The sequence below is a fragment of the Leptosomus discolor genome, chromosome 1 (genome assembly GCF_034619465.1).
Source record: "Leptosomus discolor isolate bLepDis1 chromosome 1, bLepDis1.hap2, whole genome shotgun sequence".
Taxonomy (NCBI): domain Eukaryota; kingdom Metazoa; phylum Chordata; class Aves; order Leptosomiformes; family Leptosomidae; genus Leptosomus; species Leptosomus discolor.
Window position 1 is genome coordinate 131,516,528 of NC_141391.1, and position 25,552 is coordinate 131,542,079.

General features: G+C 43.1%; 1 protein-coding gene across 1 annotated transcript in view; it reads right to left on the reverse strand.

The window, feature by feature from the left end:
- TBX15 (T-box transcription factor 15) overlaps positions 1-22,829 on the reverse strand; it is a 101,507-nt gene extending 78,678 nt beyond the window's left edge. The window contains exon 1 of the mRNA XM_086464764.1: positions 22,628-22,829. Within this exon, the coding sequence (XP_086320890.1) occupies positions 22,628-22,829 (202 nt within the window). The remainder of the gene's footprint in view (positions 1-22,627) is intronic.
- Positions 22,830-25,552: the final 2,723 nt, after the last annotated feature.

Here is a 25,552-nt window from a genome sequence, read left to right on the forward strand (position 1 = left end):
TTTAATATGTCATGGTGTATTAATCTGGTCTAAAATACAAAATTTTTTTTTTTTAAAAAAAAGGAGCTTCAAGAAACAGAGTAAGAACAGAGATTTCTGAGATGGGCTGAAAAAATTTTGTGAAAATTAATATACTCCTTCACATTCTTCTGTTTCACTACTTATTTGTATGTGTACCAGACAGCACTTAAGACTTGAAAAGCTGTTGTCATTAATTTCATCTGGCGATAGACAGAGCCAAAACCAAACAGCTCCGTACAATTGAAGCATCCCACAATGGGAAAGCTTACAGGGCTGAAAGAGTGGCACGTTTTTATAGAGCTCATCTGAAAAAAGGAACTCAGCTGAAGGATGTTTTATACTTGTGAGCAAAGCCTTATTTGTAGACTGATACAGAGCAAGAATGGTGTGAGGAAATTTCTGATATGACTGCTGCATAAGAAAGAGATTAAGGACAAAAAAAAATTAAAGCTACCTCTTTACTTGGCCTTCCTTGATTAATACAGGTCATTAGGCAAAAACCCTTTTCCCTTCATCTTTCCCCATTTACCACCTTGGTTAAAAATAAAGAATTCTTCATTCAAGCTAATGTATGATTCTGTTTGCATTATGACAGCTGTCACCCATTTAGATTAACTCTTTCTGAGGAGGATATCAAATCTTACTAAAAGATTTGTGATAATTAAGTAAGAATTCCTCTCTTCTATCATCAGTAACAATCAGCAATTATCATATAAGAGCTCTCATTTGACCTTTTTGCCTTTTTGAGCAACTGAAGTAGATGAGCTCAAGGAAAAACAGAATAATTGCTAAAATACATATAGTTTTAAGGGAGAAATAGATACATCAGCATAGGGAATGAGAGAGAGAACATATAAGGTACTCATCTTCCAGGCATTATTTGCTCAAAACCAGCTTTAATAAAAAATAGTTCTAGTTGCAATTCAATGTATATTCTGTGGTCATGACTTTTCCCACTGGAGAACCTCTTGAGATGCAAGCTCCTTTTCTTTCATCCTGGGTTGTGCCAGGAATCCAAACATTCTGAGTGTACCTGACCAGCGCCCTAGCCCTTATAGCAAACAGAAATATCCCCTCAGACCTGCTGGGCTGCCTGCTGCCTGCTCCTCACATGGAGTTCACTTGGTGAAGAAGGAAGACAGGATATCCCTCTTGCTGTGAGACCCTAAGTGTGAAATGATCAAATGGGGAAGATACTAAGTCTCCTCCTTGAACCAACCCTCTCCTTTCCTCCTTAAAGATTCAGCCTGCTAATTCTAGGGTCCCTTGGTAACAGATGGAGAACCTCATCAAGTCACATCTCTAGGTATTAGTCAGAAGAGGAAAAAATGTTTGTAAATACAGATTCTCTTTTTCACTTACACAAAAGGCAGAAATTCATCAGGTAATAAGCCCAAGTCCCTAGCCATGATATTTTTTATGAATAATATTATTTACATATTGGGCATATATTATTCACATACTACTTTTCTTTCCATCTGTTAACAGGCATAATTCTTCCATTATGTGAATTGTATTATGTTAATGTCTTTGTGAATCTCGAATATCTTGTTTCTGCATGTTCTAGCTGTGTTTTGTTCTGGATTTTTTAGTTGTCTGAACAGAAAACTGTCTTTGTTTTTTTCTTTAACGGAAGGCAAATAGCTTAGGAAGGGCCTGGCCTGTTGATCATGTGCCAGACAACATCTGGATAGAATTATCAGCAATAATGTTGCTGTGGGCAAGATGGTCTAAGAGTATAAGCATGGTGAGTTTTCTGGGGAAAAGCAAAGAAAGAGGATTCTGAAACAAAAGGGGGAAGTTGGACAGTTGGGGAAGAGATGGTAAGAGGTGAGCTGAACAGAAATTAGCTTTAAAAAGCTAGCTTATTCTTGCAGGAATAAGCAAGAAAGAGCAGGGTTGATGTACACAAATAAACTATCTGGTTTAGTGATGGGTACTTCTCCCTAGCCAGGCAGGTACATACTCGACAGAAAAGGTGTATCTGGTCAGGAACCTTCTTCACTGCAAAACCCCAGAGTGAGTATGAGAGATCCCACAATGTCTTAATAGACCAAGGAAGTAAAAGGCAGTAGATGTACAAGATCAAATTAAAGCCTCAAACCCATGTCTCAAGCTCTTGTAGATTACTGACAGGCAGTCACAGGCACAGAGAAGAGATGCAGCCCAGTCTGACCTCATCTGCATGGCTTGCGCTGTGCAATTCTTACTTTTATTGAACAAAAATAGAAGGAATTTGTCTTAGATTACACAGATAATGCCTATCTCACTACTGTTCTGCCCAATCGGCTACTGTATTTGTACTTCTATCCTTTTGGGTCAGCCTCACATAGTATCAACAAGGGAAAATTCACTCAGGTCACTGGAACTGATTTATAGCCACAAGAATGTGGATTTTTCTTTGTTTTCCTTTATGCTACTTCCCCTTTTCTCTACGGTAATTTTCAAAAGACTTTTTTTCCCCTGATGTTCTTGGGCTTCATGTGCCTGTTGCTGCAAAGGCAGATACAACTAACTTCAAAGACCAGTTCAACTGCAATCGTGGTTTGCATGGCATGGGTCTGGCCTGCTGAGCTCATGAAAGCAAAGTTTCATCTGTTTTGTGGATCAGGCTCTTGACCTGCCATAAAAATAAATGCTATCTTCTACAGTTATTAAATGGTAGACTGTTTCTTGTTACGATGGCGGTATACGTGTCTCTTCCATATGTCTGTCATTAAAAATAATAAATTGGGTTCCCTTATCTTATGGAGATCTCTTATTTTCCCCTCCTGTTTGGTCTCCTGTTCAGTTCCACATAGTCTTGCCGACAGACTCACACAGTTTAGATGAAAACAAAATGTAGTCGCCTCTTTCCCTCTGACAGTAGAGACACTAACAGTTCACCCCTTCATCTGATGTTCCACTTAACCAACAGCACTCTCTGAATACGTAAGGGAAGCAAGGTAAAAAAACTTGCACAATATAAGAGGAAATAAAGTTGCATACAATATGGTATTCCAGCTACTCTTCACTATTGTTAAAACATTAACTGATTGTTTAATATACTGCCATTTCGTATTGCTCTGTGTTAATTAATTCTGTGTACATTCTTCCTGTGCCATAAACCTGCAAGTGCCTATTTGTAGCGTGCAATAGCTGAGCAGGATCTTGAGTATTTTGGAGACTGAACACCAATAACAATGTAACTGAAATGATCAGTAACCAGCTATCACTAATATTTTCCACACAATCACTTCATTGACATACAGCTGGTACTTAATAACACTCTAGGTTCTCCAGACTGTATGCCTTATGCTTCCTCCAGTGAGCATTACACTTCACAGTGATTGCACCACAAGACGGAGTTTTTTTTTCTGCCTAGTTATTCACCAATTAGTTGCATCAAAAGCAGCAAACTTCCTTCTACCACTTCTATATGTAAATCCATTGAAGTAAGTTTCTTTTTTGAAGGATGGGAATTCACAGGTTTTGTTGCACTAGAGAAGAAATCTTCAGCCCTATCCCACCCCGGGCACCTAAAACACCCCATTGATTTTACACCATTGATACCCATTGTAAATGATCATTTGTGCACTTTTCAGGATAAGAAATCAAACAAAGGCATTTTCTGTCTTGAGGATTTGTCCTTTTTACTCTTTTTTTTATGGTTAGCTTAGTTCCTCAGTCCTAAATTCTTCAGTGAAAAAGGCAATTTTCAAAGCCCTTAGTTTCTTTCTGTTTGAAAAAGCACGTAATGCTGCATTTCAGATTGTATCCTTAAAGTCTTACACTATTTTTTTATCTTACACTATTTTTTTATCAAAGCAGCATTAAGATATGAAAAGTAAAGCCTCTCAAGGTACATTACTGATCACTGTGATTATCTTTTTCTTTCACACTAGCCACCACAATCTTATTTTCATGTCAGGAATTACAGTGTCTCTGAAGTGCTACTGGTCAAACGTGTGAAAATATGCTGAATTGTGCTGCTGAATGTGATGTGAATTCTTTAGATGTGTGCATGTGTCGAGACGCTATCCAGGAACATTTCTCAACATTTTCTGTATATAGACCACCTAGACTGTTTGAAAAAAGAACAACTCATGGACCAAACCAGATGATGTTGCCACAACGGTTTTTACTTATGATCAAATAAAAATTTGCCAAACATTTAATGCTTGTTTATTACTTTCATTTTTACATCTTGTTTTCTTGCACACAACTGTGCTTGTGTTTTCAGGGTGTTTCACACATGACCCATAAGTTCAGTCCCACTGCTATCAGATATAAGAACTGCTCCCATTAATTGTAATCCTGCTACCATTAACTGTAATGTGTGTAGAAGCTGGCTCAGTCGCTATTACACGGAGAGTCATTTGAAAAACGTATCAGCGGTTTTAGCTCTGTTTATACAGAATTCATCTGCTGAGCATCTCTTTACGTTCCCTCCATGGCATTTCCATGCATTGTTCCAGTCTCTCCCCAGTGTTCAGCTAGAAGGACAATGGGAGAAAGTAGTTCCACATTTCCATCTATCTATACACAAACGGAGTCAGAACATGCATTCTTTTTTTTCTTATATTTTTCTCCCCCAAAAAGCTCCCAGGGCAGGAGAGGAATGCTGGATCAGGCCTGTCCATAGTCGTGTGCTCCCTAGCATCCCACAGAGGGATGTTGTTGCTATTATTTTAACAGCAGATCTCTGCTGTTGTTGCTATTTTAATGGCAGATTTTAAAGCTTCCGCTGACATTGGTACAGACTCTGAAGCTCAGCTAGAGAAACAGAGGTGGTGAGCAGATGGTGATACAAAGGAGGAATATTGTATCTATAAATATTCTGATGAAATTCATACCCGGTGTTCCACACAATAGACAACAAACTATACTAAACTCTTAATACAGGGTTTAAATTAATCTTATTTGGTAAATGGGTTCTTAATCTGGGTTTCCCTGCCAGGGCAAGTTTCACTCAAAGGATGTAACTTTATATCAAACCACTGAAAAAAATATGAAACATTAATTCTTTGATTATCATTAGATAAAAGTTAGATTTAAAAAAAAATCTTATTAATTATCATTAAAAAAATGATAACATTTACCAAATAAGGGGAAACATTTCCTTCTGAGTTGTCAGGGCTTCCAAAACAGCCCAAGGGAAAGGGCAGTGGCAAAGGCACAGTGCTCTCTGGGAAAATGCTCCTGAACAGTTTGTCAGAGTCAGCATTAAGGTAATGTTACAGTACATGAGTTGAATGTGTAACAACTCAAACCTCCTTCCGGAAAAAATCAAGCAAGTAAAATGACATTCATAAAACCCTAATGTGTTTTAATAATGCAGTTTAATACACTGAACTTCTCAAAACAAGGGTTAAGACTGAAGCTTTGCATTCAAATGGCAATCTTTATTTCACCATATTGGAGCGTACTTTAGATATCAGATAATGGGTTTATTTATCATTGACCGAATACTTAAATATCAGCTGAAACAAAACAAACAGGTACTGATATGGCCTTAAGTCCGGTTTAAGGTCAAGTAGCAGGTAAGTAGTAGGACTTGGGGCCAAGCTCGATTCCCCACTGTCCACACCCTTCTGCCTTCGCCATCAGAAAGCCCAATACCCTTTCAATCAAGTCCACAAATCACCTTATTATGTTTGTCTGTGTGAATCTGCAGATTCTCTAAACCAACAATCTTGAGTTTTGACGTTCTGGTTATATCTTCAGGTGCTAATTTGTTCATTAATCTTGATATACTGCTTTTTGTTAGCTATCTCTCTCCTTATCAAATATTGTGGGAAAGGACAGGAAATGTGTTTAAAAGACCTATGCCAGGAATGAAAGGGCACAGAGAACCAGTGCCTTTTAGCAGCATGTGCAAAAGCATTATGCAGTTGTTGTTTTTTCATAACTGGCACTCAGATCAGAATAATAAAGCTATACAAATGACAAAAAACTGTGTGAAAGTGTGGAATATTATTTATTCATCATCTTTTCATAAGTACATAAAATAACTCTAGCCTAAAGCATCTCATTTGAACACAGGAATATAAAATGTAAGGGGATAGATTGTCCACGTATCAAATATTTTAGCTATATTTCTTAGGAATTAGGCTCACAGGAGGCCATCAGCTTGTTAATTTTCCCTTTCACCTTAATATTCTGTACCCACTGATCCGAATCAACTCACTGGTCAGCTTCCACTGACTTTGACAGAGGGACAAAGGTCTCAAAGGAATTAAATTTCTACAAATTCTGTGAAAATCAACAGCTAAAAATTAGCACCCTCAACTAAGAGGCTTTCTTGGCTACTTGCCCTGTGTGCTCATCCAGGCAGAATATCACAAGACAGGAGCCAGGCTGAGAAAACACTACCCTGTGCCTGGCTGTAGTAGGAGAGTTGGGTCTGAAATTGGGATACTATGGGATATTCAGGAAAAAGTATATGGAGCTGAAAATGATGGTAAACAACGAGATACAGCCGTTGGAGAAGGGGCAGGAGTAATTAAAATGCAAGTCATTTGTCTGGCTGCTTGAAAGAAGCTTGCTTGTTTCACCCTTTAAAAGCCATGAAGTGTTCAGGGCCCAGAAGAAAAGTAAAACTAGGCCTTTGGAGTAGAAAGTGCTTACAAAATCTTCCTGAAGTTCATATTTTATTTTACAATATCTAAATACTAACATCTTGCCTATGTTCTGCAAATGGCTCTCAGTAAAGAGCTGCACCAGTGTGTGAGAAGAGAGAACAAGAAATAAAGATTGCCTCTTTTCATAACTTTCCTGCAACTGAAGTCCGAAAACTGAGTAATAATAAAACACTTTTCCCCAACTTTTATCTCAGGTTGATACCCAGAAAGAAAGAGAAACTCTCAGCTCGGTCTGCTATCCTTCCCATTCTTCTTGTTGGGTCTGATAGAGATTTGTGCAGCCACTTTACCTAGCTCTGTAAGATGACAGCAGGTTTGCAGTCTTTATCTCAACCACAAGTAAAGGCAGCACGCTATGGCTAGACTAGTTTTTCAATTATGATCATGCATACCAGTATGATACTTTAAGTCTTGATAGCATCTTTGAAAGCATGTAAATTATTTAAGCACCCTCTTTTTATTTTTTTCAATTTCAAATGCAGTTTAAGCTTTTAGGTTCAAGTAAATGTTTAACTTGCACCTGATGTATTTTCCAGCTCCCAGTGACTTCAGTGAGACTATTTTTCTTAATAAGAAGATACAAGGGGTCACAATTGCATTTTGTTTAACATTCTGTCTTGTGTTGCCACCATAAAAGGTGACTTAATAAATACTGCAGTTTCTGAATGGACTTATCTTAAGTTCCATCGTCAGAAGTGATAAAAATGCAAAACAAGTTCATGCAGCAGGGAAATAAAATCAAAGTCCCACTGGAGTTCAATGGCAAGCAACAAAAGGGCTTGACAGTTTTACATTGAAAGGAACATACAGAATGAAAATAAGGAACCTAATTCCTTACCTCACAACTACAATAATTTCAAAAAACGCTATTTTAATAGCTGTTTCTGCTTAAAACTATATACTTATAATATGAAAAAATACATTCCTCTCTGAAGGGTCTGTCCCTTGCTAGAGTTACCCATCACACCTAGTGTTTCTATAATTGAAGTATTAAAGAAATATATTTTACTTCATATTCTCTATTGTTTACTTTGTGCCACAGACAGAACTCTATGCAGTTTCCATTTCCTCTACAATTAGGCGCTGATCCTACAAACACATAAATGTGAGCTCACCTTTCCTGCTGGGAAAGATTTCGATGGGAGACCTATTGCAATAAAGGACATGAATACACTTTGGCAGGATCAGGGCCTCAGATAGCAAGAAGGAAACTGGCTAACAGAAACCACCTTTGCAAACACAAAAAGGGAAAGATCCCAGGAACAAAAATTAAAGTTTGAAATGCTAGCCAGAGAATTTAAAGGGAGTAGAAACTGCAGGACTTCAGAACTGATTTTTTTTTTTTTATCTGAGTTGAGAAAGTCCCTTTAAGGATTTATGGCACGGCCCAGGGTTTGCTTAGTTTGGCTTTCACTAAACTATTATTTTCTTTTGCTGAGAGATTCAGCAACTAAAAGCGCAGATTTTTCTTCCTCACGCTGTTTGCTCCCATGCTATCAAATATTTTCCCTCCAGCTTCTGCCCTTGCTTTGCTCACGGGATGTAAACGATGCAGGAATTTCAGCTGCTCTGCTTCAGTTTAGTGGAGTGATAATCTTAGGCAAATGCTTGCAATCTGTCTTTCATTAAAAGACGTTTTTGCACTTCTGTTTTACACGGAGAATTTTTTGAATTGCCCTTCTAAAAGAAGATTTCACCTCCACTTTTGCCTGGAGGAAAACGCTTGCTGTCATGAACATATCTACTGGATAAATTGGAATGCTCTTGTTGTCAAGAGGTTCTCACCAAAGACAACAGACAATTCTACCTTCAACTCCTGAACTTTAGGTACTTGCTGCAAACTTAATTGGATAAATCAATGCATAAAACAATCCTTCTCCCATTAAAAAGGAAAGCATTTTTTTGTTGCCCTATACAAAAAGAGGTCTTTAAATTCCATTGTAAAATGAAAGTAGCTTTCATTACCAAATGCCTGAAAACTCTTGCAGAGCACAATTCCTTATTTCTAACCATTCAAATGTTAACACTGATATCTAATACTTCTTGCAATAACAAACTGTAAGTGCAAAATAGGAACAGAAAAGATTGGTTTTTCTAAAATACTTAAAATATGTTAAATGCTTAAATTCAGGGGTGTAGTGGCCCTAGAAAAAATTCTACTAGAGTCATTAAAAAAAACCCAAAACATATCCTAAATATTATTAGTGTAATACATACATGTACATATGATAGATCTATCTATATAGAGAGGCTTACACATGCACACAACGTGGAGAAAGTATATAGCAAGCAGAAAGCGTTTTGAACCCAAATTCTTTGCTGTTCAATATTAGACAGTCACTTTTTCTGAACTGGTAAGAACAGCAGGAATTTCTTCCCTGCAAAAAAATCCCCAATTCTTAAACAAAAGAAATCCTAGAACAAAAACAAAAAAGGAGGGAGAATTAAATTCACTAAAAATCGTGAATATTATATGTTTGGTATAAGTCATTGTCACTGTTAAGCTTTTCTTTAAATACAGCGACAGGTTAGGGTTCTCACCTGCTTGCTGAATCTGGCTCCAAATAGGTATCTATAGAATCTTCTGAAGAGAAACAAAGAAATAAATATTTTAAAAGAACTTTTGAAAGTCATATCCTCATTAAAAAAAAAATGATCTTTATATCTGTGAGAGGGTAGCAAAAATTTAATTGAAGAAAATCGAACTGTTAGATCTCCAATTTTGCCAATCCCTCCTGGAAGTGACTCAATCACTGACTGATTCCTGTGCTTTCCTTACTAAATCAGGATGCATTTTGAGCCAACAATTTGAACTGGGAATCCTGTTATTTTTAATTGCTCTGCAAATTCTGCAAACTAAGCCTTCAGCTTCAGATTGCTCTCTGCATCCACACATGAGACATTACTGCTTTCTATTCCCTTGTTTATTTTTAAGATGTACAAGACGAAAGGGTTTTTCCCCCAAGCATCTTAGAGAGAGGAAAAGGAAACAAACCATAGGAATTTCTGATTTTTTTTTTTTTTTTCACAAAATAATCCTTTATAAAATGGAGATTTCCCCTGTAATTCACTGTGCACTGAAACAACTCTGTCCTACTTCACAAATCTCTGCTTTCATTATTTCTTCATTCTTCACTTAGGGTTTCCACTGTATTGAGATTTTTACTTCCTACTCAAATATCGTTGAGCATCCCTTTAAATTTATTATTAAATTATGTCAAACTCACACCACAAGTAAAATAATGACAAACACTGTTTGACGTTCATGTTTTCCTAATGATAGAGATACCAAGGAAGAGTTAAAGAGCATTTGACCTGCTGTGCTCAAAGAAGCAAAGTCTGGCATACAAAATGAAGATCACATCTTACTAGGTACATGGGAAAAAATTTAGCCAACCACAGTGTAAACGGTCGATGTGAATGTTGTCTCATTAAAGGAAGGTGACTAACCAGCAACACCTTCAAAATATTATTCTTTGTACAACTGTAATGTCCCGAAGTATTAGATGTGGATTGCACTCCGCTGTACTGTTAAACATAAACAAAGGAGATCATCGGGCTGTCCCAAAGAGTCAACAGTCTGTATGTGCAACAGCCCAAGTGTTAACAATGAATCATCTCTTGCTTCAGAAGTAAAGCTAGATAATCATCCTGATTTACAGGAGAAAAATCATGATTCAGACAAGTCAAAAATACTACAACTGTGAATCTGGAGTAATGAAAAAAGGAAGAAGAAATAGAGAAATAAGACTAAAAAAAGAAACTTATTTTTCAGGAAAGAAATACAAAGTAACTAGTATACGCTTCATTAAATAATGATAATAATAATAAGCTTTTTCCTTCCATTTATCTGCACAGTTAACATCACTACATCAATGCTACAGTGCATAGCGACTATCTGAGACATAATTATTTATATTTAATTCAGGACATGCCTGAATATTCATAAATAAAATTATTACAGGTTGGTTCAAAAATAAATATTTTCATTCAGCTACAAATAATTGTAATAAAAAAACTATTACTATTATTTGTAGGTCTTCATTTAAACCATGTGGCCGTAGCCAGAGTGACATTTCAAAAAAAATTTTTGCTCTGCAGAAAAGCTGCCTGCCTCTTCCCTCCATGCCCAGGAGAAACACACAAGTAAACAAAATAGCCAGTAGACATTTCAAGTAGAGGGGGAAGACTGAATTATCTGTAGTAGCTGACTACCAGTCAAGTTTCATTACTTCCTTAACAATATGAAATGTGCTATGCGTAATTTAATTAGCAATTAGAAATTGCCTCTAGGTATACCTATATAATAAATAGCTACACTCATTCCAATAATGGCTACCATGTTCTCTCAGGCACATAAATACTTCTGTATACTGACAATTTAAATATTAATAATACAAAACACCGAAACATCTGATTTTTATACACAATGGAAATCAATAATGTACAGCCAATGCCAACTGCATAATAAAATAGACTTAAAACAACTCCATGTGTAACATCTATTGATTATAAAAAGGCTGGAGGCCTGAATAAAAGCAGCAAAAGTAGCAAATAGGATTTTAAGTATTATTCTAAAAAATCCTATGGAGTTCACTGTAAAAGAAATATTTCATTCAGAAGAGTCTTAATAGTTTTTCCTAAAATTCCTGATTTTTTCACAACAAACCATGAAGAACAAAGACTATGCAAAGAAACCTTGTTCTTTTCCTGAAAGCTTCTGCTTATTTGGGAGGTTTTCCTTTCTTTCCCTCAGGCTTCTTACATATCAAAGCTACACCAAATGATTACGTTTGTCTAGTATAACATACTAAGTTGCTTTCATAAACTTCATAAACTATTTTGCACAGTATATTTCATTTATAGGAACCACGCCATTCATTATTTGGGAAACAAAAACAAAACAAAACAGAACAGAAGGGTACCCAGATGCAGGGAGAAAGTCTGAAAGTAGTTTCTAATTCCTCCTTGCGCTGCAAGCAGCCAGTGAAAATGAAGCCCTGAACTGCTCCCTTTCCTGCCTCATTCTCTTCTTCCCTTCCCAACTGTGATCCCCCTTTCTGTCTGGTTTTCTACTCCTCTGCCCCTATTAACTCAACTCTTCCTGATTTCACCATCATTTCATCCCCAGGAGGATAGTGTACACATGCGAATCGACATTAAGAGGAAGCTAACACAACGGTGACCCAGTCCATTCACTGGTGTGTTATGGCACTTGAACCTGCCAAGTGAGCCCCACAGAGCAGTATGGGGCACCCAGTCCTCATCCAAACTGAGCTACGGCACTCTTGTTCTTGATTTGCTATTCCTCTGCTGCTTCTCAGCCCAAGGACAAGTCACCACCAGCCCAGCGGTTGTCTGAGAGCACAGCCAGGGGCAGGGCATCTGACATGGCAAAAGGACAGAGGCAACAAATGCCCCAGACATCTTCCGTACCCTTTTGCGGCTGAACATCTTGTCTGTTACAGGCTGTAACCATACTGGATTTCTCGCTCATGTGCCCTGTATGTACTCAGTCAAGCCTCTCTCCATTTTCCTAAATAGATTATTCATTAATTACCCTGGATAAATGATGCTCAGCACCTTAATGTGACTCAAACAGCCAGTCTTGAAACACTCTTAATAAGCGGCTGCTTCACATTCGAATCTTTCATTTCAAGAAGCAGAATAAGGTGGGGTTTTTTCCTGAAGCTGCATTATATGATTGTATTTTCACAAAAGCTATTAATTATTGTTCATTTGTAACTGCACACTGCCAGGCACTTCGACAGCCGCCTTCCCTTTCCCCAGCCCAGGCGCAATTTCCTGAGTTATGGAGTAAACTGAATTCCTATGTACAGAATAATCTGAGCAGTCTGTAATGGGGCAGTGTAGGCTTTCTGCCACTCTGTCGTCGTTGCAGGGACCTGCATAACAGAACTGTGGTGTTACAGTCTTATGTGAGTAACACTCCCAAGCATTGAAGTGAATAGTGTGACTGGCTTGCCACTAGGCAGATGGAGACTTTGCTAGGATTGTTTGATGGTAAATGAGGACTTTTTTATTTGCTCCAAGGACCCTGGCACAGGAAACTCCCAAATCCTACAATAAAAACTTCTATTTATCTTTTAAGTTCTGGAGCAAAATAAAAACCATTAGGCACCCACGGCTATGTACTGTATTCTATATTTTCCCAGCTTCCTACAACCTTCTGGCATAAAAAGATTAAGTTTTCTGAAGTAAAACAACAACTTCTCAGTTTAAAAATAACAGCCTCCTTGCCTTGTATGGAGCGCTGTTTTATTGTATTACACAATAAAAAGGCAGGAGCACTTAGAAATCACGAAGATGGGCATAATCTAGAAACCTGTATCTGTTCCAACTGATAATTTTCACAGTATCAGGCGTTTGCAGGAAAACTGAAGAGCAGAGGGAAACAGGATCCTTCCAGAGCATAAAAGTGATCACCCAGGCATTAACCTCACTGTCATGATTATTTTACTCGTACAGACTGACAGGGTATTCCAGAAGACGAAAAAGAAATCCCTGTACATAAGTCAAAATCATTCCAATCCTGACAGTTGTGCTGAGGGGGAGGCTACTTTCCAGCTATCACTGTCTGTTTAGGGTATCTCAGAGTAGAAATCAAGTGAGAGGTCAAGATCTCCATGGTGATTAAACATTCTTAACGCCACTGAAAATAAGGTCACAAAACCTGCACCATAAAGTGCTTTGAAATGCAGATTCTCGGCATCTTGGAAAATCAGGCCCTCCTTTAGCAGCTGTCTCCTAAGTGTGCTTCCATACAGCCTTCGTGTCACTGTATTTTGCAGTGTCATAGGACACTTCCAATGCCTTCGTTTTCTCATTTTGCAGATACAAACTCAGGGGCAATACACATCTTTGCAAGAGGATATGTCAACTAAAAATTTAGGATTGCAAATCCCAATTATTGCATTTATTACAAGTTAAGGCAGCAGCAGAGACTAGTACAACCTCAAGGCTGAAGTCTGCTTTTAAAAAAGCCGGTCACAGCATTTCTGTTGAGGTCTGAGAAGGTACAGGAGAATTCTCAAGAGGTCATCTTCTACTATTTTTTCACCTTGATAAGAAAGACTGCTTTAAGCACAATAAACATGCATTTTTTCTATGCAAAAGTACATCTACATGCAAAGCTGAAAGAGAGATGACAGGGCAGCGCTGGGATAATTTCTTCATCAAACTAAGTGATGCTTGTAGAAGCAACAGCAATAACACCTATGAATATTTAATAACTGACCTTTTAATAGGATCCTCTGAGCAGGACTGAGGACAATCCAGTGCTGCCACTAGATTAAAAAAAGTCTACCCGTGAATCTCTCTGTCTGTTCCCAAGATCCCTTTTTCCTCAGCAAACTCAAACTTACAGAACTGGTCTGCAGGCATTTCAGGGATAAAACAACAAAAAGCTATTTTTCAAGACTCCTTAACCCACTCATTGTACACCCCACACATTTCTAAATGTTATGACGTGTTCTCCTTAGAATTATTTTTTGTCTGTAAGCATCCACACAGTCAGTCAGCACTTTCGGTATGTTATTTAGGAATTCTGCTATTAACTGGTGCAGCTCCTCAAAAAGTCTACGATGCACAGCTCTTCACTCTCGTTAAAAGCAAAGACACGCTGGTGTCTTCAGTTTTCCCCTTTTGTTTTGGGGTAGATTTTTTGATCAGGTAGCTCTCTATCACCCGAAGCTCCTAAAAGTAGAGGCTTGGTTTTGTTCATTCGTTGGTCATGGGAAAAATGTTAATGCTAGCCAAGAGTACACCCAGTCCCTGAGTGAAGAACTGTAAGTCATTCATATTATTCTGTGTGCTCTGGCCCGCTGATTTTCAAACAATTTTTGCTGTGACTGCATTAAAATAAATGTGCTGATTATTAATATGATTTGTGTCAGTTCTTAACCAGTTGGTTCAGTACCCTTTACAAACTGTAAATCAGTTCTTTTAAAGGCAGTTGGCAATAATTTCTTCCCAAGCTCTTTTCCAAGAGCTACGTGTGTGTACATTGCTGAAAAAGTCCATTTAACAATACTGGAAGATTTCCTTCCCAAAAAGAAAAAGCCTTAAGAAGAATGAGCAGGTGTAGATGCAGTGCAGTGAAACTACCCACTATGACAGAGACTGAATTCTACTGTGCAAGAATTTAGCTGAACTTATTTTTTTATTATTCTATATATGGTGAATTGACCAAGAAAATACAGCTCTGGAGAAATGAAAACTTATTTAGGAAATTCTTCAGAATTTGACAAATAACTTTAAATGCCAGAAGAAAAATTGGGAAGCAGTTTTGAATGTCCAAATGCTTGATTTCTTTTTTATCTAAATCAAAATGCCCTATTTTTTAATTGCAAATTCATTTTGCAATTTATTTTTTTAAATATTTTTAAATTAATTTAAACAAAGAGATTTGGGGATCCATTTTTAAAATGGTTGTGTAATGGAAAAAGGTGAGGTAGTTTGATGATACAAAAATAAATATTTAAAAGTTGGCCAAAACCTAAGTTTTTCTGCTTCTCCATAAAGGAAAAAAACAAAAACAAAAACAAAAACAAAAAAACACCACCCAAAAAATAAACCCAAACAACCAAACAAAAAAAACACTTAACACTTCTATTCAAGCAAACCTGAATGTCTCCTCACCATCTTCACTTTTTTCTGCTCAGTCCCCGAATGAAAAATACTCCTCTGAATTCTTCTGTTGCTGTAAATCAGTATGTGCTGGCCTAAGACATTTGCTAGGTGCAGCCTTCCCTCTAGCAGCTGTAAGTTTACATTTGCAAATATACAGCAAATATTGGACAACCCCCTGTCACAGGGTTTGGACTCAGACAATCCTTTCACCATCTGCACAATACTGTCAGATCGATAGCTCAACCGAGCAAATAGCATATGGAAATATTATTGTAAATATTATTGTAACAAGCGCTTTTGTTACTTATTGCATTGATGTACTGATTCGTTGTGTTCTGATCTTGCAGAACACGCAATTAAAAGATGCCTCTGGCAAGAATATTGTTGCTAGAACTTGAACTGGCACTACAAACCCTCAGAGTTTTAACCTCTCAGAGTTCTAAAATTTCTTAATCTGCTTTCAAAGATATTTCAATTCAGTTCTACCATAATGCCTAGCTCTTCTCACCAAAGCACACTACAGCTTTTACAAGAGATGTAGTGGCATTGTATTTTGAGACAGCAGATGCTTCACAGGAAGAAAGGTTGGAAGCGTAACCTATTTTAACCAGTACTGGAAATAAGCAGCAAAAATTACATTCCTTTTTTTGCTGAAAATAAAATTGTCTCAACATTGCTGCACAGTACTGTCTACCTGTGGAAACTCTAGTTCAAACAATAAACCAGAAAATCCGAATCTTTCGATCTCCTGCTCTGCAGAGCTGCCCTGGGCAGGATTAGGCACTGAAGTGCTGGGAAGTCCCCAGTTGCCTGCATTTCCCTGTACACCCGGGCGCCTGCTGCTGCTCTTCCTAACGGAGCCACGCAGCTCCCAGGCTGACAGATACAGACCGTTTGCCTGTATACCCCCCCTGCTTTTGCTGTCAGGATTTAAATGTAACTTCCCATCCCACTACTGCAAAGTAATTGTATTGTTCAGGAGAATGTCAGAGAGCTAAGAGCTAGCATAAAATCCTGTAATTCCATCAACAAGCGCTAGCAAGCTCAGCCTCTCTGGGAAGATGTGTTGATCTCTGAAATACTGTCCATTTTAGAAAACTTAAGCTTCTTTCATTGAATTTGATTTTACATCAACGGTGTAAACTACAGATCTCAATATGGACGCCTGGGGTGATTTAAATGACACTTGAATAGATTTTATTTGCAACAGGAACTGATGTAAATGCCATATGAGCCAGTCTCAATATATCCAGGAATTTTCCAAGTGCTCTCAGACTGATTTTAGTGCATTTTTTAAACTAGTGTAAGCCTATTAATCCAGATCAGAAGGCAGGAAAAAAGAAAAGTTAAAAAACCCTATGCTTTGGACTTGGGAGACATAAGACTGCAAGCAGAGTCATACAGGAATCCAACTGATTAAAATAGGAACAATGATCCGTGTGAATAGGGTGACTTAAGTGGCACCAACTGTGTTGTAAAACAATGCATATGCTCTTTCCTGAACATAGTATTCTTGGAAGACATCTTCAAATTTTCCATCTGAAAAAAGCATCAGTTTTCCTTAAAGGCAGATACAGATAAAGCAGGACACTTCTGCCTGAGGAGAGGCTAGCTGGGCTGATATTTGATATAAGCGCTCAGTCCCAAGTGGGAGGAGGGAGAAGTGATTGATGGTTTGTAAGGAATTACTTGACTTTTGCTTGTAACAGAAGCTTTTTGGATTCTCCCAAAGTTCTTGTCAAAGACAAGAAACGTCTTTTGAAATAGCAGCTTTCCCCTTCCCAGCAGATGGAATAAACCTGTGTAAAAACCACTGCAGATTTAAAATACATGTAAAAGAAAGGAAGACATTGTTTGACACGCTGCCTTTTTTCTAATGCTCTGCTCTGTAAGGTTTGTCTCTATTATTCTGTTACCTGCCCTCTTAATACAGCATAAGCAATTCACCTCTCTGCAGGAAGAGTTTCACAAACCTAGCAGCAGGAGTTCCCCAATTCAGTAAGATGCATATTACCACAGAGACAAATCCTTCTCACTCCCTGTCTCCTCCAGCTCCAAGGTCAGAGTTGTATGAACTTGACCAAGGCAACCCTTTCCCGAGCCCCCCAGGGCTCTGCTGGCTCTCATCTGGACAGCTCCATCTGCCTCCTGCAACTGTCTCCTCTGGGAAGGGGGAAAGCATTAGCTCCGCGGCCAGAGTGCAGGGGGAGCAGAGGCATTACGAGGGTCAGATTTTTGCATTTCCTTCCATTGTATACACAAGGGAGCAATGGATCTGAGCTCAGTATCCCGTCTTTAGGAGGCAAACTGATGATCCAACAGGTGGAATAAATTCATACAATCCCAGTCACACACACATTTGTTAGAAAGACATTGCATCAATAAATCCCAGTCCCAAGCACTTCTGCCAAAGGCAAAGCTGACGCTCTCTGTCTTACACCTCATTGTTACAAAGCATTGCTCATCGGCGAGCCTCAAGGACCATGCAAAGGATAATGTACACCAATTCACCCTACCTCAGGAAAGAGATGAGAAAAAGTTCTCTACCAGTTCTTGAAATCCTAGTCCAACCCACCGAGCACTCAAACAAAAGCTCAAGTGAGAAACTATGTCTGGAACAAAATTAAGTCACTCCCTACTCATGGGTTGAACAGCCACTGCTCAAAAAATTGGACTTCATCAAAATGAGCGTTCAGAAGCAGTGGTAGGAAAAATATCAGGTATTATCAATCACATTTCTTCCACTCTTAAAATTTGTTTGCATCTCTAGAGAGTTGGCGGACTGCATGACTCCTGCACCCCCGTCGGGGGCGGGGGTTTGCCCAGGGGGCAAGGAGAAGCAGGTACCCTTCGGCGAAGTGGAATTGGGATGGACATGTGTGCCACCTCCCAGGATAGGCAGAAGAACACATGCTACGGTAAAAGAGATGGAGGTTTTATTCTTGCCACAGAAGGCTTTGTCAAGGTATGGGATCTTAATCTTATGGATAAGCAGCTGTAGTAAGCACGTTGTAGGGCTCAAAATGTGTGCCGTGTTGTCTTCTCTTGTTGCAAAGCGTCACAGTAGTTCGTTAATGTTGCTTTAGAAAAACATACGGAGCAAAAACCAATTTGCAATGCAGCGTCTTCGCAGACTGACAAAAATAAAACTCTCGAAAATGTTTTTGTTTACTTTTTTAACCAACGCATGCATTTAATATATGCAATCAAAAATACCGATGGGATGTGTGATATGAAGACTGCACTGGCGAAATTCGTTTACAAACTCGCTAGCGTGCTCTTTTGCGAGGAACAGGACGGTCCCAAAGCCAAAAAATTACACATTTTTAGCCGCACCATTTTGCCCTGAAGCGCGTGTGGAGCGTCTCTCCGTGCAGCGACCCAGACCGCCTAAGGGAACAGACGTGTTTCAGGGGCCAAACGCGTCCGCGGGGAGACGTGTCTCCCCCTTCCGAAAAATAACTTTCGTAAACTTTCGTAAACTTTCAACGAGCGAAAGGAGCGCGCCCGGCTCTGCCTCTGTCTGTCCCTGTGGCCCTGGGGTGGCAGAGGGAAGGGCCGACGAAAGCCACCGCTGTAAACGATGGTAAATAATACATACATCAAGGGAGGCAACGCCTGCCTCCCCCCGTGACCTTTCCGCTGCTCAGGTTTAATCTATAAATACCCAGAAGACATCCGAGCCCATTGTTTTGTTGCCCTCTGAAACCAAACCTGCCAAGGGGACGGAGGGGCGGCCGCCGCCGCCTGCGCCCCGCCACACTCCTGCTCCCGTCCGCAACGGCGGCGAGAGCCCAGGGCCGGCGCAGGATGCGGGGCGGCCCGGCCCGGCGGTGGGGCAGCAGCGGGGGAGTCTCCACCGAGACCGGCGGCGAGCCCTGCCTCCCGCCGGCTGGTGGAGGATGAGTGAGAGCCGCTATAATCCTGAATTCCTTTTCACAGCTCCGTGATTAAAACACGCACGTGATTAAAATCCGGGTTTATCCCCCTTTTAAATGAGCCTCGTAAAACAGCACATTAACTCTGGTGACAAGATTCATGGCTGAGACATAAATAACTCGGATGCTCGGGAGATATTTTGTACAAACCTGGGAGATTTATCCGTTGGCTTTTCTCACCTTTCCCCACGCCACTCCCTGACCCGGCACCTCCCAGCCTGCTACCTCGCCTCTCCCTAGAAGATGCGGCCTCGGGGAGAGTCTCTCGGGCACTCGAGCCCGCCCGGCATCGCCAATATCGTCACCGAAGGGTCTGGGAACGACTGGATAAATCGCGCGTAAGGGCTGAGGGATTTCGCCAAAACGGGCAAAAGAGGAGCGCTGTCTCCCACGTCCCCACCCCCCACCCCCGCCCCCGAAGCCTGCATTTTGTACGTGTCCAGCACCGAGGGCGGCGGAGCCCCCACGCCGGGAGCGGAGCGGGGCCGCCCCTCCGACACCTCCCTTCCCGGGGCGCCGAGAGCCGCTCCCGGGGGAGGGGGGGGGGGGGGAGGGCGCGACGGAGAGGAAAATCCCCACGAGAGGTGGCCAACGCGTGGATGAGAAATCCCCATACCCGTCCACACGGAAACGAGCTGCACAAAGGAGGGCGAAGCCTTACTGTTCTCTTGGCGGTGTTTGGTTCCCCGCGGCTAACGGTTTTCATCCTTTCAGACCCTCTTGCGCTGAAATTGGGGTGGTTTATGCGAAAAGATCGATAAATCGGGCTAGGCCGATTTACGTTATCGCACGCAAAATCAACTCATACTTTCCCAGCGCATACTGTAATATTTGGGGCCTCCAATATATCTCGAGCAGAAGGAACTGCCCTGTGTTATTGCCTACACTATTCGGGGGGCAACGACTTTGAGTTTTGAACCTTTGGGAGGCTATAAAAACTCCCTTTTCTAATTTTTATGCTATATCGCTGGAGATTTGGCAAGTTTAAAATACTTTAAGTTTAAAGTTTGTTCTTAATTGGGTCTTGTAAAGATGGAATTTGGTGGCTATTATAGAGCCGCTAATCAATTTTCACCCAGCAGCAAAGGTACACCGCGGAGGATTTAGATTTAATGAAGTGACTGTGCAAATTACAGACGCGGACTTTATTTAAAGTCTATCAACCTCCTAAAAAATGATTTCTCAAACTGTTCTTGATTTCCGTTGCTTTATGAAAAACATCACGTTTGCTTTCTAAGGTTTCAGGCTTTAGCAGCCATTCTCTCCCGCTCTCCAGCCTGGCGCAGGGGGAGTTTTACAGGATTTTTATTTCGGGTTCATAGAGAGATGGAAAATTAAACTTCTGGACCACCCAAAAATATACCCTATTGTGACTAAAAATTAATGAGAAACGGTTATTTAAAAAAAAAAAAAAAAACAAACAAACCAAAAAAAAAAAAAAAAAAAAAAAACCTGGTACATATATCTGCTCTGTTATTGGAAAGCGGATTTTTGTCATTTCGTTCGCATATTCACTATTTTGAAAGGGAAAGACTCGGAAAGCATGAGCTTTTTAGTGTTAATATTTTAATGGCTTATGTCCCCTCTTTTTTAAGCCCGTCGCTTCGCTGAGAGAGAGTCCCTGGCAGGGGATTTTACCTCCTTTTCATTAGGATCCGCACCGGGAAGGGCTGCTGTTGTTACAAGCAAATTGAAACGCCGTTCCTTGACAGCGGAGCGGGACGAGGTCTCCGGAGTTCCCGGTCTTTCTCTCCCTTCAAAAACACTTAACAGAATTTTTTTTTTTTTTATAGCAGGTATTTTTTACACCTCGATCTCTATTCTCCTTTTTTTTGTTTGTTTGTTTAGGAGTTTTATGCTGCGTTTTTGGCAGTTGATGCTTATTGATAGCGCAGGGAACGTCACGAAAAAAAAAAAAAAAAAGTTTTCTTCTGTAAGTGCAGCGGAGTGGACTCGGAGCGAGTGGAGGAAATTTCTGCCCTTTCTCTTACGCGGTCGCGCACAGAAATCGCTTGACCTTTTTCCTCCACCCGAATATTAAAACAAAAAGTAAGATTACCTAAAATTCTCTTTTTCGCACACTAAATCGTGAGAGCCGGGCCGCTCCCGCTGTCCCATTTCAAGGCACTGGGGAGCGGGGCGGGAGGACGGCGAGAAGGGCGCGGCAGTGGCGGGGGCCGCGCGGGTGCGGAGGCGGCGGCGGCACCGCGGAGGCAGCGCGGAGCGAAGACCGAGGGCTTCGCTTGAGCCAAATGATCTCTCCGAGCTACCGGCTCCCTTTTAAATAAAAACGAATAAACAAATAGAAGTTTAAAATTAAAAGTACAAATACCACGAGGGAAGTCTCGTGCTCTCTCTCCCCAAATACCGTGCGACCGACCGAGGGGCCGGGGCTCCGGCGCTGCTCCATACACCTCTCTTCCCTGGAGGCGCCAGTCTCGGTAGCGGGGACCGGACTCCTCGGAGCCCCCCTCGCCCGCTACCCCTGCTCCCGGCTGAGGCCCTTTTCCCTGCCGGGAGCCGTGTCCCTGCGAAAGGGGACACCTCCCTCCGCCGTCCCTCCGCGTCGCCACCGGGGTTTGCGCGCTCCGTCCCGGGCATGGAGCGCCACCGCACCGCTAAGCCCTGGCGGGTCCAACCCCGGGGGAAGGATCAGGCCCCCCCAGCCCCTCGCCGGGCTCAGCCCGGCCCGTGGAGGTCTGGAGTGGGAGCTCCCCGCTGGGCGTGGGCGCCTGTGCAGAGGGTCCGGCGCCTCTCGCCTCGGCACAACGCTGATCTGGGGCGCCCGCCTGCTCATCCTTCTCCACCGAAACCTCCGGCTAAGGCGGCACGGTCTCCGCCTGGCAGTGTCCGGGATGGCGGACGGTGTCTCGGAAAGGCACACGGAAGAGGAGAAGGGGTGATCCCTTCCGCGGGGCTGCGAGTGTCGTGCCCCACTCCTTTGCCCCCGATCCACACGGCACCCCCGCGATGGTCGGGAAGCTCCGGGGCAAGGCGAAACGCGTGTCCCGAGACACCCGGGAAGGACTACCGCGACCGGCAGGCACAGAGAGGGAGGAGAGAGGGAGAAGGAGGAAGCGGGGGGGACACGCCGTTCCCTCCCGGGACATCATGGAGTTCTGGAGGGGGGGGGGGGGGGGCGGGATATGGAAAGAGCCGCAGTGAGCAGGAGAAAAGTCCCCGTAAACCGAACAAAAATTAAAATACAAGCAATCTCGGTAAAATCTGCCCCCCTTTTCCTCTACCCCCAGTCCCGGATGTTTTCCCGGAGGCGCTGCCTGCCCTGGCCGGCGCCGCTCTCCCGGCGGGCAGCTCCCGGCAGGGCTCAGCGGCGAGCGGTGGGGAGGCAGCGGGCTGGGGCGGGGGTCCCGAAGAGAAAGGAGTTGCACTAACCGGGGTTGAGGTCCAGGCACTGAGTCGGGTCTTCATTATCCCCTAGCTGGCCATTGGGGCTGAGGCTTTCCATGGACAAATCCAGCCCCTTGTCCTCCCAGTCTCGCAGTTTCCTCTTTTTATTTGTCCCGATCAAGGCTTCTACCGAGAAAGCGTGTGCTCGGGAGCTGAGGGCCACCGCCGATCTTCGCCTCTCACTCATCTTATCCCCCAGCCCAGACCCTTGGGCAGATGAGCGACCAGTGGCTGGGAGCGCAGAGCTCGGGGACCAGAGGCAGAGCCTCTCGCCTCTTTCTCCCCCCACCCCTCCCCAGCTGCACCCCCAGAAGAACCAGCCCTCAGTCTCCTGAAGGCACTACATGAGGCTGCAGATACTCCGTAGGCAGAGCCGGGAGGGTGTGCTCAGCCCAGGTCCCCAGCACTTGCTCAGAGGGGCTGCAGGCTGGATTTCATCTTTTTTTTTTTTTTTTTTTTTTTTTTTTTCCTTCTTCTTCTCCCCTTTCCTTCTGTCTCTCTCTGATTGATCCAAACTTCTGGGAATTTTTTTTTTTTCTCCAAGAGTTAGGCAGCCTGCGTGCGCCTGTCAAGGAAAAAAAAAAAAAAAGAAAAAAAAAAAAAAAAAGAAAAAACCCAACCACAAACTGTCCCCGGCCAATAAGGAGGGAGAGATCGGGAGAGACCCAAAAGCTGCCACCCAATGGGGAGGGGAGGGAGACTCGGGCTTCAGGGCGAGGAATTTTGGCCATCTGAGTCCTGGAGCACCGGCTGGGAGAATTAACTGTTTGAAGAACGGGGAGCAGTAGGAAACCCATAGCTCTAAATGCAGAGAGGTAATAACTCCCGCACTTCTCTCCGCCGCACCCAAGTTTCCCAGGGGCTGCTGCTAGCTAATCCCCACGCAAAGTACCCGAGAGGGGGTTTACCACCCGGGGGTGCCGGACGAAGGGGTGTTTTTAAAACGTCATTCATGCCATGTATTACTTGCACTTGCCGGCGGAATCGGTGTTTGGCCTGTCAACAGCAACGTCTCGGGACGGGGAGGGTGAAGTTTCGCTTCAAAACGATGCGTGTCCGTGGAGCGGCGGGGCTGGGCGGGCGGCGTGGGCTGGCGCCGGCAGCGACACAGATAGATCCAGATACCCTCGGGCAGTGTGAGCGCCTTCTCTTTGGGAAGGGGGGTTTTATTTTTTATAAATATTTTTATTCCCCGTTTCTCGCTACTTTTTGCCTCTTTAGCACAAACCCGCCAGGACAGACCCCGGCCGGGTGCCTGGGTGATAATCCAGCGGTTTATTTCTGCCCCTCTGTGCCCTCTGCCCTGAAATCCTCCAGCCTGAGGCCGGTCCACAACTGCTCCCACGCTCCGCGGTCGCGCGCGGCGCGGGGGGCTCGCAGTGGAAAGGAGCAAGGGCCGCATTTGAGACGGCGAAGGAAACACCGTGTGTTTTCAGTAGCTGATGGGACCACGGAAAAATAGGTGAAGTCAAGCGAAACACCGCCTAGGGAAAACACAGCGGGTGAAGCCTCCGGGGATTAATTCGATACCGAGGATTGAATATAGGCTCAAAATAAAAAATAAATAAGTAAGGGAGGGAATTAATATGAATCGAGCCACGGTGGAAAAAGCGGGCGAGGATACACACCAAATTTCAGGAAGGGATTATTTTTGGCTGGTGTTTCTCCGATGCTCCCCGAAGGCGCAGAGCTGTGTCGAGCAGCGCCGGGGGAGAACGAGATTTTTCTTAGTCGAGGTTTTTCGACGGGGCTGGACGCAAGTGAAGAGGGCAGAGCGCGGGGGTGGGGGATGGAACACGACACGCTTCGTTTAGAGTGACCCCACGGTGCCCATATCTGCATGGTACGGCGGAGCCCTTCAGCCCCCTCTCCCTGACCTAAAGCGCTGGCTCTCGCCTGCGTGACAACAGCCCGCCGGGGTTCACACGCACGGAAAGGGATTTCGGACAAAAACCGAGAGAGAAGCCGTTTCTTCGGGAAATCCCGGAAAAGCTAAACCCTGTGATCTAGGCCGAGGAGCATGTTTTGTGCATCCCCATCACCGCCCTGCACCCCCTCACGCCCCCTCCCCGCCGCTCCTTTCCTCTTTCCTCCTGTACAACGCCTTTGACAGCTCACTTGCCGAGGGCTCAGCGCCGGGCACAGCGGCACTGCCACACGGGGTGTCGTGTCCCCCCGCCCCGGCACTGACCGGGGCGGAAGCAGCGGGAAGAGGGGAGCGGCAGAGGCAAGAGTTTGGAGGGAGCCGGCAGCGGGACTGACCGAGGAGCGGGGACCCGAGGGGGGGTACATGCGTTTCCAGCAGGTCCCCGGCTGTGTGGCCTTCCCCCGACGAAGGAATGTCTTCCAAATAAAAATAAAAAAATAAAAAATAAAATAAAATAAAAAACACAACAACCCACGTTTCCCTATTTCCGCAAGCCTCGGAAACACTCGTCTGGGAGAGAGACACCCAGGAAGGTTTTTAAAGAAGCTGGAGGAAGATTTTAGAAAGAGACACCAAGAAAATAGGGGATTATTTATAGCGTTTTAGTGAGAGGAAATTGTGTTGGAAAAAGGCAGGGCGACTTAAACAAAACGTGGGGGCTGATGTAAGAGTTCAGAAATACGTTTTTCACAGCATTAAGTGTGGTTTCACGGGTCGGCAGTTGAAAGCAGCCCCGACTCCTTTTGAGTCTCTTACCTAGGGGCTCTCGGTGCTGCTGCTCGAGGTCTGTAAGCCTTGTCAGAGCCCCCGCGCCCGGCCCTGGCAGCTGCACACAGCCTCCACAGCAGCAAGCAGAAACACAGCGGGGTTTCCATGCCAATAGGGTCACTAATTGACAGACCTCAGGGAGCAGACCCTTTTGTGGGGGACGGGAGAGCAGCTCCCCGGAGCTGTGTCCGGGAACGCGGGGGGACACAGCCGCC